This window comes from Bison bison, unplaced genomic scaffold (assembly GCF_000754665.1).
Source record: "Bison bison bison isolate TAMUID 2011002044 unplaced genomic scaffold, Bison_UMD1.0 scf7180017864167, whole genome shotgun sequence".
Taxonomy (NCBI): domain Eukaryota; kingdom Metazoa; phylum Chordata; class Mammalia; order Artiodactyla; family Bovidae; genus Bison; species Bison bison.
In genome coordinates this window covers 238,472-251,619 of record NW_011494739.1, presented here as the reverse complement: position 1 = coordinate 251,619, position 13,148 = coordinate 238,472, and the positions used below count along the sequence as shown (strand labels likewise).

The following is a 13,148-nucleotide window of genomic DNA, read 5'->3' as shown; positions in this document are numbered from 1 at the left end:
GTTTCCCAAAGATGCTGGCCCATTGATAATGAGCTAGCTCAGCCAGCCAGGGGGCTGCCAGTTGGAGAGGCTCAGGGAATGGTGGGACCTCCCTGCCCATGGTCCCACCCCTGCCCAAAGGCCTAGAGGGGGGTACCCCAGGTGGCACCATGGGTCTCTGACCACCTCACCCCCCACCACAATAGAAGCCTGAGCCCAGCTCTGAGCAGCCCACTAGAGCTGCTTTCCACGTGGCCCAGCCTGGCTACGTGGTTTGTGGTCCTGGGCGGGCCCTTCGCTTAACTGGGTCTCAGTCTCCTCATCCAGAGAATGGCTGTTGAGTGGTTTAGAGGAGGGCAGCTGGTAAAGGAGCAGTGGCCGGACTGACACATAGTAGGTGTACAACACAGGTGAGCCTTTCCCCTCCCCCAGACCCAGATTTGCTGCTCTCAGCTCTCCCAGTGACCTCGCTTGCCTGCCCTGGCTGGACCTTTCTCAAATGCCCCAGCTCCTCTGCTCAGGTCCGTTACTCTGCTCCTCTGAGCTATGGGTTCAGGATCTCTCCCCACCTACTGGGGACTGCACGTCAACAGTCCCAGGTGTCTTCCTGCAGGGGACAAGTTTGTGTCTTCTGGGACTCGGTAGATCAGGAGCAGGCAGGGCCCTTGGGTCACCAGGACATGCTCCCCAGCACACCCCACACTTCTTATTGTCTGGAATGCTGCTGGCAGCACCAGGAGCTGGGCATCATCCCCTCTGATGGAGACTCTGAGACTGGAGGGGTGGGGAGATGGAAACAGACGCTCATGGTCAGCGATGAGTGGAGCCAGGATGTGGATGGGTCCGTGGATTCAAGCCCCTGCCCTGTCCGGTTTGCTGCCGATGCCCCCGGGTGAGGAGTGTCCCACAGGAACTTCCACGGGCCCTCTGGGGACACTTCCTTAACCTGGGAGGAAGCCAGGGGAACAGGCTGGCCTTTGGGCAACTAAGTTGGCAGTTCTGTCTGTGCCCTGCCTGGCTTTACTGGAGGGATGCCGGGGTGGGAGCTGCGTGTCTAGGGGGCATGGGCTGCCTGGTGAGGTCTCCATCCTCAGCTGATGAGCAGCAGGTGCTCAAGCAGGGTAGACGTCTGGGGAGGAGGAGACTGGGAGTGGTGTGTATGGCTCAGTTGCCTCATGTGACCATAAGCAAAGACTGATGCTGAAGCTGAAACTCCAATACTTTGGCCACCTGATGCCAAGAACCGACTCATTTGAAGAGACCCTGATGCTGGGAATGATTGAAGGCAGGAAGAGAAGGGGACGACAGAGGATGAGATGGTTGGATGGCATCACTGACTCAATGGACATGAGTTTGAGTAAACTTCGGGAGTTGGTGGTGGCCAGGGAAGCCTGGTATGCTGCAGTCCATGGGGTTGCAAAGAGTCAGACACGACTGAGCAACTGAACTGAGTGACTGAACTGAACCTGAACTGAACGATGTCTCTGGGCTTCCCAGGTGGAGCTAGTGGTAAAGAGCCTGCCTGCCAATGCAGAAGATGTAAGGGATGTGGGTTTGATCCCTAGATAGGGAAGGTCCCACAGAGGAAGGCATGGCAATCCACTCCAGTATTCTTGCCTGGGAAATCCAATGGACAGAGGAGCCTGGCAGGCTATAGTCCATGGGGTCGCACAGAGTCAGACATGACTGAGCGACCAAGCATACACACACAGTGTCTCTGTCATGGGCTTGTGGTCTGTGGCAGTGACAGCGTGGTGGCTGTGCTCCCAGGAGCACCCCCAGGCCTCGGGCCAGCCGCATCCCTGAGAACCCACTCTTGACCTCTCTGCTGATTTCCCACCCCCAGAATATTCGCGTGTGGGACATGCAAGACTACCAGTGTCTTCAGTCCTTCTGCGGGAAGCATTTTGCCCTGGGACATTGCCCCATCACCAGCATCTACTTCCACAAAGAGGACAACTCGCTCATCTGCAGCACCTATTCAGTGAGTGCTGTGCGGGAGGGAGGCGGGCCACGGCTGCACGAGGAGGGGAGGGGCCATGGTCTGCTGACCCACAGGACACTGAGGGGTGGTCACATCCTGTCCTGACCGAGACTGCTTTATGCCATGAGGACAAAGCTGCTGGGCTCTGTGGCCTGGCCCTCAAAGTGCTATCCCCTGCGATTTCCTGGAGGACTGCTTCTAGGCCCCCAGTGGTCACCCTCTATGTTGCTCTTGCTGCTCTCTTGACCTTTGCCTCCTCCAGTCCTTCCTTCTGGAAGCCCGCCTTGACCCCCAGGCTAGGTTAGAAGCCTTCACTCCAAGCTCCTTTGCCTGGCCTGGATCACAGCCCTTATGACTCTGTCCTGTCATGATTACATGACTGTCTTTCCTGCCAAATCATGAACCCCAGGAGGGCAGGGCCCACACCCACACCCGAGCAGTCCCTGTGAAGGAGAGAACCTGGGGGGACCTGCCGTGAAGCCTGCCTGTGAGCCGTGACTCAGCTGGTGCCCATGTGAGGTCTGCCCTGAACCCCTCAGGGTGGGACAGCCTGGGAGAAGCACAAAGGGCTGACTGTCCATGGTGCCGGTGCGGGGAGGGGGGCAGCGATGTGACAAGATGGAAGTTAGGGGGCTATAGGGATGCTTGGCAGCCAGTAGAAGAGGTTCGATCCAGAAAGGGAGACGAGGGTGTCACCTGTGGTTAAGAGGAAGTGGTAGCCCTACATGGCTCTTCTTCCCTCTGTTGGCCAGCTGACACACTCAGTGTCCTTGTGCCGTTGGCTGACTCTCCCAGATGACAGGTGTCCTGAGAAGGGAGTTGGTGGGTTCCTTCCCCTCTGCTGAGTGTCAGGACGGCTGTCAGCGATTGTTGAATTCAACAGACCTTTGAATTTCATTTCAAAGCAGAGAGTATATTAATTAGGCACTGGCCCATCCCTCAAGGAACTCATGGGGGAGTAGCATAACAGATAATTTTAATAGAAAATGCTGTGCATTATATGTAGATGTGTGCTGGGTGCCTCATGGAGCACAGAGAAAGGATCCCGAGCCTGGCTGGAGGCTAAGGCAGTCAGGGAAGGCTTCCTGGAGGAGGGAACACCAGATCGAGGCCTTATGCTTTTCAGAAGTTATAAAAGGGACTTGGATTTGTGCTTTGGGGTTGTAGGAGCTCTAGGGTTTGGAAGCTCTGATCTCAGGAAGTGGGGGCATGGATTTGGGGTGAGCTGTCAGTAAGCCTACATGCGGTTGAGGATGTCTTGGTGTCTTGGTTTACTGGAAGTTTCTCCCTGGGGCCAGTCACTGACAGCGGGCCCTTCTGACTGTCTGCACCTCCTCCCCTACAGATTGGAATCCTGAAAGGGTACCTGGAGACGCAGGGGCCTGGGAGAGCAGAGGAGAAGACCACGACTTACAGCACGCCCCTGTGCGCCGTCCTCTACAGCAAGGTTTTCAAGCAGGTCAGTGGGCAGCAGCTTATCTCTAGGGCTGGCAGCAGGCACAGGGGGCGGGGTGGGGCAGGATTCTCAGAGCTTGGGTGGTGGTACGGGCAGCGGGAGGTCGGCGAGCAGCTGTCTTGCACAAGGGTTGCCCTGGGGGAGACCGGAGCTCCACCAAGTGGCCACTGGGTCACCAAACTCCTCTGAGCCTGTGTGCCCCTGGCTACCACCCCAGGTCAGCTCTGGGCAGCCTTCTTTCCGCTGTGTGTGATGGAACACGGGGTGTGGGCTGCTCTTTGAGGATCCTGGGGTGGGTGTTGCCCCTGGAGGTCATTTCCAGGGAAACCGTGGTTCAGCTTTGTTATGGAAGGGGAGGGAGGCCCAGGCTGTGGTCCTGAGCAGAGACCTCTGCATTGGGCAGAGCAACTAGGCATGTAGATTCTGAAGTGTGGGGACAGCAGGGGCTCCTGGGCCCTCTGCCCCCTCTCACTGGTACCCATTTCCTGGCTGGGGCTCTGGGTAGGGCGGCTCTGTCTGCTGCAACGTGGCCTTGGCGGTGGGAGGCCAGCACTTACCTCTTTGGGTTTCCCTCTCTCGTTCTGGCTCCTGGCACCACCACTCCTCATACCTTAGGGCTTCTCAATGCCCTTAACCAGTTTTAAAAAAAACCCTCCTTATCTAGCTTTTCTAGATGTTCTCAATGGGAAGGTTAGTCTGAAGGAACATCCCCTGTTGCTGTTTCATCGTCACAGTCGTGATGTTGCTTCAGGTTGGGGTGACCTATCTTTAACCAACATTTCCCTGCTTAGGGGGCCGTTAGTGTATTTCTTGTTGTTTTTTTCCTATCCTCCATGTTAATGCTTTTTCAGTAAGTGTCTTTTCTGGATTTGGTATGATTTTCTCTGGAAAGATTCTGATAAATTCCATTTCAGAGTTAAAGGGGATTTCACCAAAGCGGTTCCTTCTAAAAGAACTGTGCCAGTTTGCACAGGGCAGAGGAAGGCCTGTTTTCGAGAGTGGGTTGTCCTGCAGCAGGAGGGCTCAGAGTGCCTGTCTTCTCCGTACACTGAGTGGTGGCTGGGCTACCAGCAGTCATGCCAGCTGGTGGCTGCCCTTGGGAGTGGGGGCCTTCCCCTCCCCAGGAGGCCTGGCTGTGTGCTCCCCCACAGGTGGTGAGCGGCTGGCTGAGCGGCATGGTGAGTGTGTGGGAGGTCGTGACGGGCAGGAGGCTGATGGAGTTCTCAGTGACGGGTGACCAGCAAGTGGAGCTGACCGCCATGTCCCTGGATGAGTCAGAGGGGTGCCTGCTCACGGGTCTGCGTGATGGCACCGTGAAGATGTGGAACTACAGCGTTGGCGAATGCCTGCTGACCTTCCCCAAAGCGGACCAGTTAGAGGTCAGTCTGGCCCATCATCTGGGGCCTGGGGGCCCCTCACAGCTCCTGTGACCCCAGCACATGCTATTTTTCATGTCTCCCTGAAAGGCTGTGCACACAGACTCCCTGGCTTTTGCCTCCCTGAGGCTTTGTGCATAAAATGAAGCTAGTTGAGACTTCCCTGAAGGTCTAGTGGTTAAGACTTCACCTTCCATTGCAGGGGGTGGAGGTTTGATCCTTGGTTGGGGAGCCAAGATCCCACATGCCTTGAGGCCAAAAAAAAAAACCCAACACATAAAACAAAAGCAATATGGTAACAAATTCAATAAAGACAAAAAATGGTCCACATAAAAAAAATCTTAATAAATAAAATGAAGATAGATAATAGGGCCTGTCCTCCACAAATGTTCTTCAGATGTCAGCTACTCTTGCTCTTTTAGTGTGTTAGCACTTCTCATCTTATATCTTGGGAGGATTTTCCCAGGTGGCTCCGGTGGTAAGGAATCCACCTGCCAATGCAGGAGACTCAGGAGGTCCTGAGTTAGTGGGTTTGATCCCTGGGTCAGGAAGATCCCCTGAAATAGAAAATGGCAAACTGCTCCAGTATTTTTGCTTGGGGAATTTCACGGACAGAGGAGCCTGGTGGGCTGCAGTCCATAGCATCGCAAAGAGACACGACTGAGCGACTGAGCACACAGGTGCCCTACATCTTAGGGCTTTAGGTGGCATCGTTGGCAGTGGGGTCCTGTGATTCAGAGCCACCCATACCCCTGTTTGGGAAATGCCTGCCAGGGTTGTGAGGAAGATCTGTGGCTGTGGCAAAGTGCAAAGCCAGCAGTTCCTCTTTGGGACTTGAGCCTGTTACAAACTTGTGACACAGTTCTTTAAGAAACTCAGAAGGAGCACTTGGCCAAGAAGCCAGGGATTAGGGACTGGTCCAGATCCTATGACTCAGTTGTGTGACCTTAGCCAGACTTGACCTTGGCTTCCCTCCTGTCCCCTATGAGATGGACATGGACACTTACCCAATCTGCCACCTCCAGGTCCATCACATGGATAATGGGATGTGAGAGCACTCTGAAAAAAAATATAGTGGTTTCACCGCTAGGGGAAGTCTCATTATCATGGAGAGTTTGGATTTCCTGCTTGGTATGGTTAGGAAGACATTTGGGGCCTGGGGCCATTTTCTCTGAGGTACCTTAGTGTTCTGTTTCCTTTCCTCTTCAATAGATTAGTGGGATTGTCCACATGAACAAAGTGTTCTACACGACTGGATGGAGTAAGAGAATCACTTATTACACGTGAGTAGCCAGGGTACAGGGCTTCCCTGATTTGGCTCAGACAGTAAAGAATCTGCCTGCAACGTAGGAGACCCGAGTTCAATCCCTTGGATGGGAAGATCCTCTGGAGAAGGAAATGGCAACCCACTCCAGTATTCTCGCCTGGAGAATTCCATGGACAGAGGAGCCTGGCGGGCTACAGTCCACAGGGTTGCAAAGAGTCAGACATGACTGAGCGCGGAAATCACTGCCAGCGGCCAGGGCGCACGTGGGGGGTAAGGGCAGCTGGCCCTTCTTTCTTTACTAAAGATGGGCTCCTCCATCCCTAACGTTGCTGGCGGCTGGAACACCAAGCAGGAAATTAGTGCAGGGTGAGGTTTACTGCTTCGTCCTCTCATCTGTCCACTTATTCATCACTCCATGAGGCCAACAGGCTTTGTACTAGGTGCTGGGAATGGATATAAGCAAGAACATGAAGTCTCCATCCTCCTGGAACTCAGACACTAATCAAATAACTTAATTTATAATGATAGTCTGTTCAGTGCTATGAAAAAAACAATACAGGTTTCTATGGGGAGGGGACAAAATCTGATCTAGTGTCAGGGGCCATCAGAAAAGGGTCATCTGAGGTGTCATGAGTGGAGTGGGATCTGAAGAGTGAGCAGGAGAGGTCTTAGAGAAGCAGTGAGGGGCTGGGGACAGGAGCGACATTATAGGCAGAGGAATAGCAAGTGTAGGGTCCCGTCCTCTTCAGAGAGCCTTTCTAGGGTCATGATTTCCCCTTCTTTCAGCCTGAGGTCTTACTCAGGTGTCTGAAGGGGGCGAATCTGTAAGATTAGTGTATGTGAAGCCCCTAGGACCAGGCCTTTACAGCAGGCACATAGCAGATGCTCAGTTAATGCAGTCAGCCGGGCAGAACTCCAACTCTGCTCTACGCCTCCTCTGGAGGGGTCCTCCTCTGGGTCAGAGCTTGGAATCCCAGAGGCTTGGATGTTCTTCTCCCAGGATACCAATAAGGCTGAGCGCTCCACCCTCCTGCCTCCGGGCACGTGTGCAGGTTCCACAAGATCAAGCCGGTGCTCTTATGCCACCACTGGCAGACCTTCCACACGGAGGATGTCCTGAGCATGGCCAAGTACCAGAACCAGTTCATCGCCACCTCCTCCTACAACGGGGACATCCTGTTCTGGAACATCGGCACCTTCAGGCCCATCCTCAATTTCAACGCCTCTCAGAGCCCCTTGCCCTTGCTGCCCAAGAGGGTACAGTCAGCAGAAGCATGCTGTCTTCTTCGTGCTCTCTTAGCTGTGGGCCAGAACCATGTAGGGCTGGGGAGTGGGTCAGGGACACCCTGGGAGGTGGTAGGGAGTGATGGTGACTTGTTCTGAAGGAGTTTGGGAGCTAGGGAGGTAGGTGGTAGTTCTTATAATTATTCTCATTTGACACATGAGGAAACAGGCACAGAGACGTTAAGTATCTCTCCTGAGGTCACACAGCCATCAAGTAATAGATCCAAATCCAGGCTGTCTGACTCCAGAGCCTTGTGGCTCTAATCCTAGTCTCCTGAGGAGATTACTGTCTCTTTGAAGGTGGCTCACATTGACCCATCACTACTACAGATTACTGCTCTGGGCTCACTGGGCTCTTGGTAGGACTTGGGAAGCCCCCACAGTCTCTGAATGACTGTATCTTTGTGGATTAAAGCTGGAAGGGACCTTTGGGGTCACCCTGTCCAGTAGTTTTCCAAACTTGTGGAGAGAGGCTTAGAGGCTATTACAGCAGCTTCTCCAGGACGCTTCAGCTTTTTGTGTATTTTACACTTTGGAGTTTCCCTTCAGACTAAAAACTACTTCAAAAATACTTGGGAAGCACTGTCCACTTACAGTTGGGGAGACCGAGTCCTTCCTGGACACTGTCCCCTGCCCGTGGGTGCCGCGGGGACAGGCTTCTAAGCTTTGGTTCAATGCCGTTAAGGGTACAGGGTTTCTGGGAAGCAAGCCCAACACACCCGGAGGGCCCTGTGGTGTTGGCATTGGGCAGGGAGGCCTCCCTTCCAACCGGGACGCTGCAATGCCTCATGGGGCTCCCTCCCATGCACAGGTGAAGGATGTGAACGACTGTGTGTTCGATAGCCACAGGCCCAGCAAGCCCTGCATCGAGCAGGAGAAGTGGGCTTACAAACTGCACCTACAGCCCCCAGGCCTTCGCACGAGGGCCATGGTCGATGCCAACCTGCGACGGAACCTGATGTCGGCGCCTCCAGTGATGAGACACCCCAGAGACAAGGAGCCGGCCAAGCCGGTGCCCCTGAAGGTGGCCGCCCCATGTCCCCACCACCCGAGGAGGCGCCTTGGCCAGGCCCGGGTGGGGTCCCTTCCGATTAGGCCCATTGCTGCCTCGGGCCTGGGCCCAGTCTCTTCCAGGAGCACGGCCAGTACAGACCTAGTGTCTGCAGGCTCGAGGGTCAAGGGTACAGCTGAAGTTCAAGCCTTTCTCTGTCCTTGGGCTCCCATCACCCAGGCAAAGATGAGCCACCATGCCTCCTGCCCCAGAGAACGAGCTGTGGGGGTCTGAAGCCCAGAGGCAGCCACCACTTCCCTCCTCCTCTGAGTCCTGGCCTCTGCCCCAGGTTAACCTCCCCAGGCTTGTCTGACAGCCCTGTTCTGGAGCGGGGGAGTTGGAAGGAAGAGCAGGGGGTATCTACTGTCTCCTGCTGACTCAGCGTGCATTGGCCTCTGACCCTCAGCCACGAAGACCGTTATCTCCAGTGAGAGGCTTGAGGGACCAGTCAGATTGTCTCAGCACCTGCAGTCTAATTCCCATTCTGGAGAGCTGGGCCTCAGTGAGAAACCCCACCTTCCCCAGACACAGAGAGCTTGTGAGGCACAGGGCAGTCTGAACCTCAACCCACATAATCTGCTGGATACATGCACACCTGTCACTCTGAGGCTCTCAGACCATCCTTGAAGTGTCAGGGTTGCATAACTACATACACAGCCCTTGATCCTCACCTCTAGCCAGAGTGTCTTTCCCAGGATGAAGGAGGGGGCTTCCCCAGAAGCCAACTGTGCTCTCTGCCCTGAAAGCAGAAGCTGCCAGTAACTTAAACCTGAGATTCTCTAGCATCGGAGTGTCTTTATGCCCAGGATCCTTTGGACACCCAGCTGTATCTTTTGGGGGGAGGTGTCCACTCTTTCAGCATTTGCCTCTGTCTCTGTTACCCAGAGATTGTCTCAAGCTGAACTGGGAGGCCCATTTTTTTTTTTTTTTCCAGAAACCTCTCAGTGCTAGCAGCCTCAGTCAGTCAAGATTATCCCTTGACAGACACTCAACTCTCAAAGAGGCTGAAAGGAAAAAAGCAGACTTCCAGAAGAAGCTGTTGCTGCAGTCCAATGCATCGGTGGAGAAGGTTGGCCATGTTCAGGCAGGGGCTGGGTTGTGAGCCAGGGGCTGGACAGTTGGGATGCAGACTGGAGATGTGGCACCTGGGGGTCTGGGAGCCCAGCCTCGTTCTCCCAGGACCTGGAGAAGCCTGTTGGACGTGATGGCAGTGCTCAGGATCTTGGCTACAGGGCTGCCATTTGGGGGGTGTCCCCAGTGTGTGGGGCTGTCTAGGGAGGGGAGCAGTGTTCCTTCCTGGTTGGGGGGCTGGACTGGGAGGTAGGAGATGAGGCATGTTCAGAACCCACTGGTGAAGTGCCCTCCTGAATTTTGCGTGATGTGTGAGTGGGGATTGGGTTATCTCTGTTCTTCCTCCTCCTGTACCTTCCCCCTTTCTGAGCTTGGACATGTCTCCCTCTGCCGTCACCCCTGGGTAAGGTGACCTCTAAGGCCCCTTCCAGGTTTAATCTGAAATAATAGGGTAATTCTATATGCGTCCCCTAGGCTCCTACCATGAGCCCAATGAGAATATAATTAATAGCTGTAGGTTGCAGCAGGGCTGCTCCATGGCCCAGTTTCTGGGACTCAAGAACAGGGGAGCAGTGTCCTGTGGGATGGGTCCTGTGGAATGGAGCAGAGAGCTACCAGTGGCTGGACCTTCTCTCCTTCAGGTTCTGAATGTGCTTTCCTCTGTTTTTAAAAACATGGCTTAAAAAAACCCTCCAAAACTTAAAAAAGTAGTATTGGTTAAAAAACTAGAAATATGTGTAAAGCAAAAAATAAAAGGTCCATGTTTCTCACTGTGTACTCCGTCTCATCCCCCAACACCAGTGGTCGCAATCACTATGAAAAGGTTGGTTTAGCTTTGTCTTTTTTTTTTTTTTTTAGGGAAGTGATGTTAAATTATATAGCTACGTGCATTTGCTTTTAAAATTTAACTATATTATGGATATGTTTTCTCCTTAGTGATTTGGATTCAGCTTATTCCTTTGTTAGGTTAAAAAATCATTTTCTTAAATCTACATTTCTTTAATAGTACATGAGTCTGCCTTTGTCCTCACTCTAAGCCAGTCCTAGACATCAGCCTTGTCTTCATTTCTGCCAGTCTGGTAGGTGGAAAATATTGTCTTTTGATATTTCTTTGGTTATTTGTGATGCTGAGCTTTTTGTATTTTTGTTAGACAGTTGCATAGACTGAAGACAGTGGCATAAATGCATATTCATATCCTTTTCCATTCTTTTTTGTGTTAATTTCTTGGAGCTGTCTATATGTTCTGGAAATGAATCCTTTGCCTGTTGTGTCTTGGAGATATTTTCACCTCATCAGCCTTCAGGGTGTCACATTGAGGTTTTAACTTTTTTTTTAATTAGTTAATTAGTTTTATTTTTGGTTGCTCTGGGTCTCCATTGCTGTGCACAGGCCTTTCTCTAGATGCAGTAAGCAGAGGCTACTCTTGGGTGAGGTGCACAGGCTTCTCACTGCGTAGGCTTCTCTTGTTGCACAGCGTGGGCTCTAGGGCACGCAGCTTCAGTGGTTCCAACTCCTGGGGACTAGAGCGCGGGCTGAGTGGTTGTGGCATGTGGCTGAGTTGCTTCACGGCATGTAAAATCTTCCCGGACTAGGGACAGAACCCTGGCATCTCACTGTACAAATATATCAAGGGGAACGAGTTTGTTTTCTGCATCATTCTGAGTTGAGTACAGGTCTTTAGAAAAATCTTGTTTGAGCCTTCAGTTCAGTTCAGTTGCTCAGTCGTGTCCGACTCTTTGTGACCCCATGAATCGCAGCACACCAGGCCTCCCTGTCCATGACCAACTCCCGGAGTTCACCCAGACTCACGTCCATCGAGTCAGTGATGCCATCCAGCCATCTCATCCTCTGTCGTCCCCTTCTCCTCCTGCCTCCAATCCTTCCCAGCATCAGAGTCTTTTCCAATGAGTCAACTCTTTGCATGAGGTGGCCAAAGTACTGGAGTTTCAGCTTTAGCATCATTCCTTGCAAAGAAATCCCAGGGCTAATCTCCTTTAGAATGGACTGGTTGGATCTCCTTGCAGTCCAAGGGACTCTCAACAGTCTTCTCCAACACCACAGTTCAAAAGCATCAATTCTTCAGCACTCAGCCTTCTTCACAGTCCAACTCTCACATCCATACATGACCACAGGAAAAACCATAGCCTTGACTAGACAAACTTTTGTTGGCAAAGTAATGTCTTTGCTTTTGAATATGCTATCTCGTTGGTCATAATTTTCCTTCCAAGGAGAAAGCATCTTTTAATTTCATGGCTGCAGTCACCATCTGCAGTGATTTTGGAGCCCAAAAAAATAAAGTCTGACACTGTTTCCACTGTTTCCCCATCTATTTCCCATGAAGTGATGGGACCGGATGCCATGATCTTCGTTTTCTGAATGTTGAGCTTTAAGCCAACTTTTTCACTCCCCACTTTCACTTTCATCAAGAGGCTTTTTAGTTCCTCTTCACTTTCTGCCATGGAGAAGGCAATGGCACCCCACTCCAGGACTCTTGCCTGGAGAATCCCAGGGACGGGGAAGCCTGGTGGGCTGCCGTCTATGGGGTCGCACAGAGTCGGACACGACTGAAGCGACTTAGCAGCAGCAGCAGCAGCACTTTCTGCCATAAAGGTGGTGTCATCTGCATATCTGAGGTTATTGATATTTCTCCCGGCAATCTTGATTCCAGCTTGTGTTCCTTCCAGTCCAGCATTTCTCATGATGTACTCTACATATAAGTTAAATGAGCAGGGTGACAACATACAGCCTTGACGTACTCCTTTTCCTATTTGGAACCAGTCTGTTGTTCCATGTCCAGTTCTAACTGTTGCTTCCTGACCTGCATATAAATTTCTCAAGAGGCAGGTCAGGTGGTCTGGTATTCCTGTCTTTATTCGGTAGCCGTTCATTGATCTATTATGATGTGTCAGGCAGTGTCATATGGGATAAAGTCATGAACAAAAAGGATACAAATCCCAGTCCTTGGGGAGCTCATAGTCTGGCCAAACGTTCCTAGTCACCAACTGGGTAGGTAAGGTGGTATTCCATCACTGTTCTCACTGGGCGTCTAGAAAACTGGGGGACCAGGTGGGTGTGGCTCCTTGCCCAGGTGTCTCAGCACTGTGCCACAGGGGAGCTCCAGCTCCCAGCACCCCTGAGCGGGTTCGCCTCTCTCGCACAGATAATCTTCTTACAGACCAGGCCTCGCCTGCCACACTCGGCTGCCTTGCTGAGCAGCTGCATGGACGGTTACATCTATGCCTGGTCCATCCACGGGAGCGGAGGCCTGCTGGGCAAGTTCCCTGTGGACTCTGTAGATGAGGGGGACGTGGTTGTGGGTGCCATGGCCACGGATCAAAATGACTGGATTCTTGTCACAGGGGATTGCAAAGGGTGCATCAAGGTGAGGAAGAACTGGCCCTGGGATCGAGGGGCTGGCCTGAGCCATGCTCTGGCCTCCTCTTTGCCATCGGTGGTCCTCGCCCCATCCCTATGTCCTCTGGGCACTTGATTCACTTGTAACACAGTGGGTGGTGGGGTGGGTTCCCTCAGAGTCCTCTCCTGCCCTCGTGGGCCCAGGGAAGTGAAAGAGGGTTTGATCGGGGGTCCCCCGCCCAGAAGCCTTCCTGTGGGTCCTATGCTTTAGAATTCTCTTCCTGCTGCTCCCTCACCCCCAGCTGTGCCTCTGATCTGTGATCAG

At 52.8% G+C, this 13,148-nt stretch overlaps 1 protein-coding gene across 1 annotated transcript in view; it reads left to right on the top strand.

The window, feature by feature from the left end:
- The window catches only part of LOC104990001 (WD repeat-containing protein 64-like), a 37,740-nt gene that overhangs the window by 13,852 nt on the left and 10,740 nt on the right, over nt 1-13,148 (top strand). The window contains exons 12-19 of the mRNA XM_010841880.1: nt 711-871; nt 1,750-1,963; nt 3,309-3,422; nt 4,571-4,798; nt 6,367-6,428; nt 7,115-7,319; nt 8,158-8,421; nt 12,630-12,851. Of these exons, the coding sequence (XP_010840182.1) occupies nt 711-871; nt 1,750-1,963; nt 3,309-3,422; nt 4,571-4,798; nt 6,367-6,428; nt 7,115-7,319; nt 8,158-8,421; nt 12,630-12,851 (1,470 nt within the window). The remainder of the gene's footprint in view (nt 1-710; nt 872-1,749; nt 1,964-3,308; nt 3,423-4,570; nt 4,799-6,366; nt 6,429-7,114; nt 7,320-8,157; nt 8,422-12,629; nt 12,852-13,148) is intronic.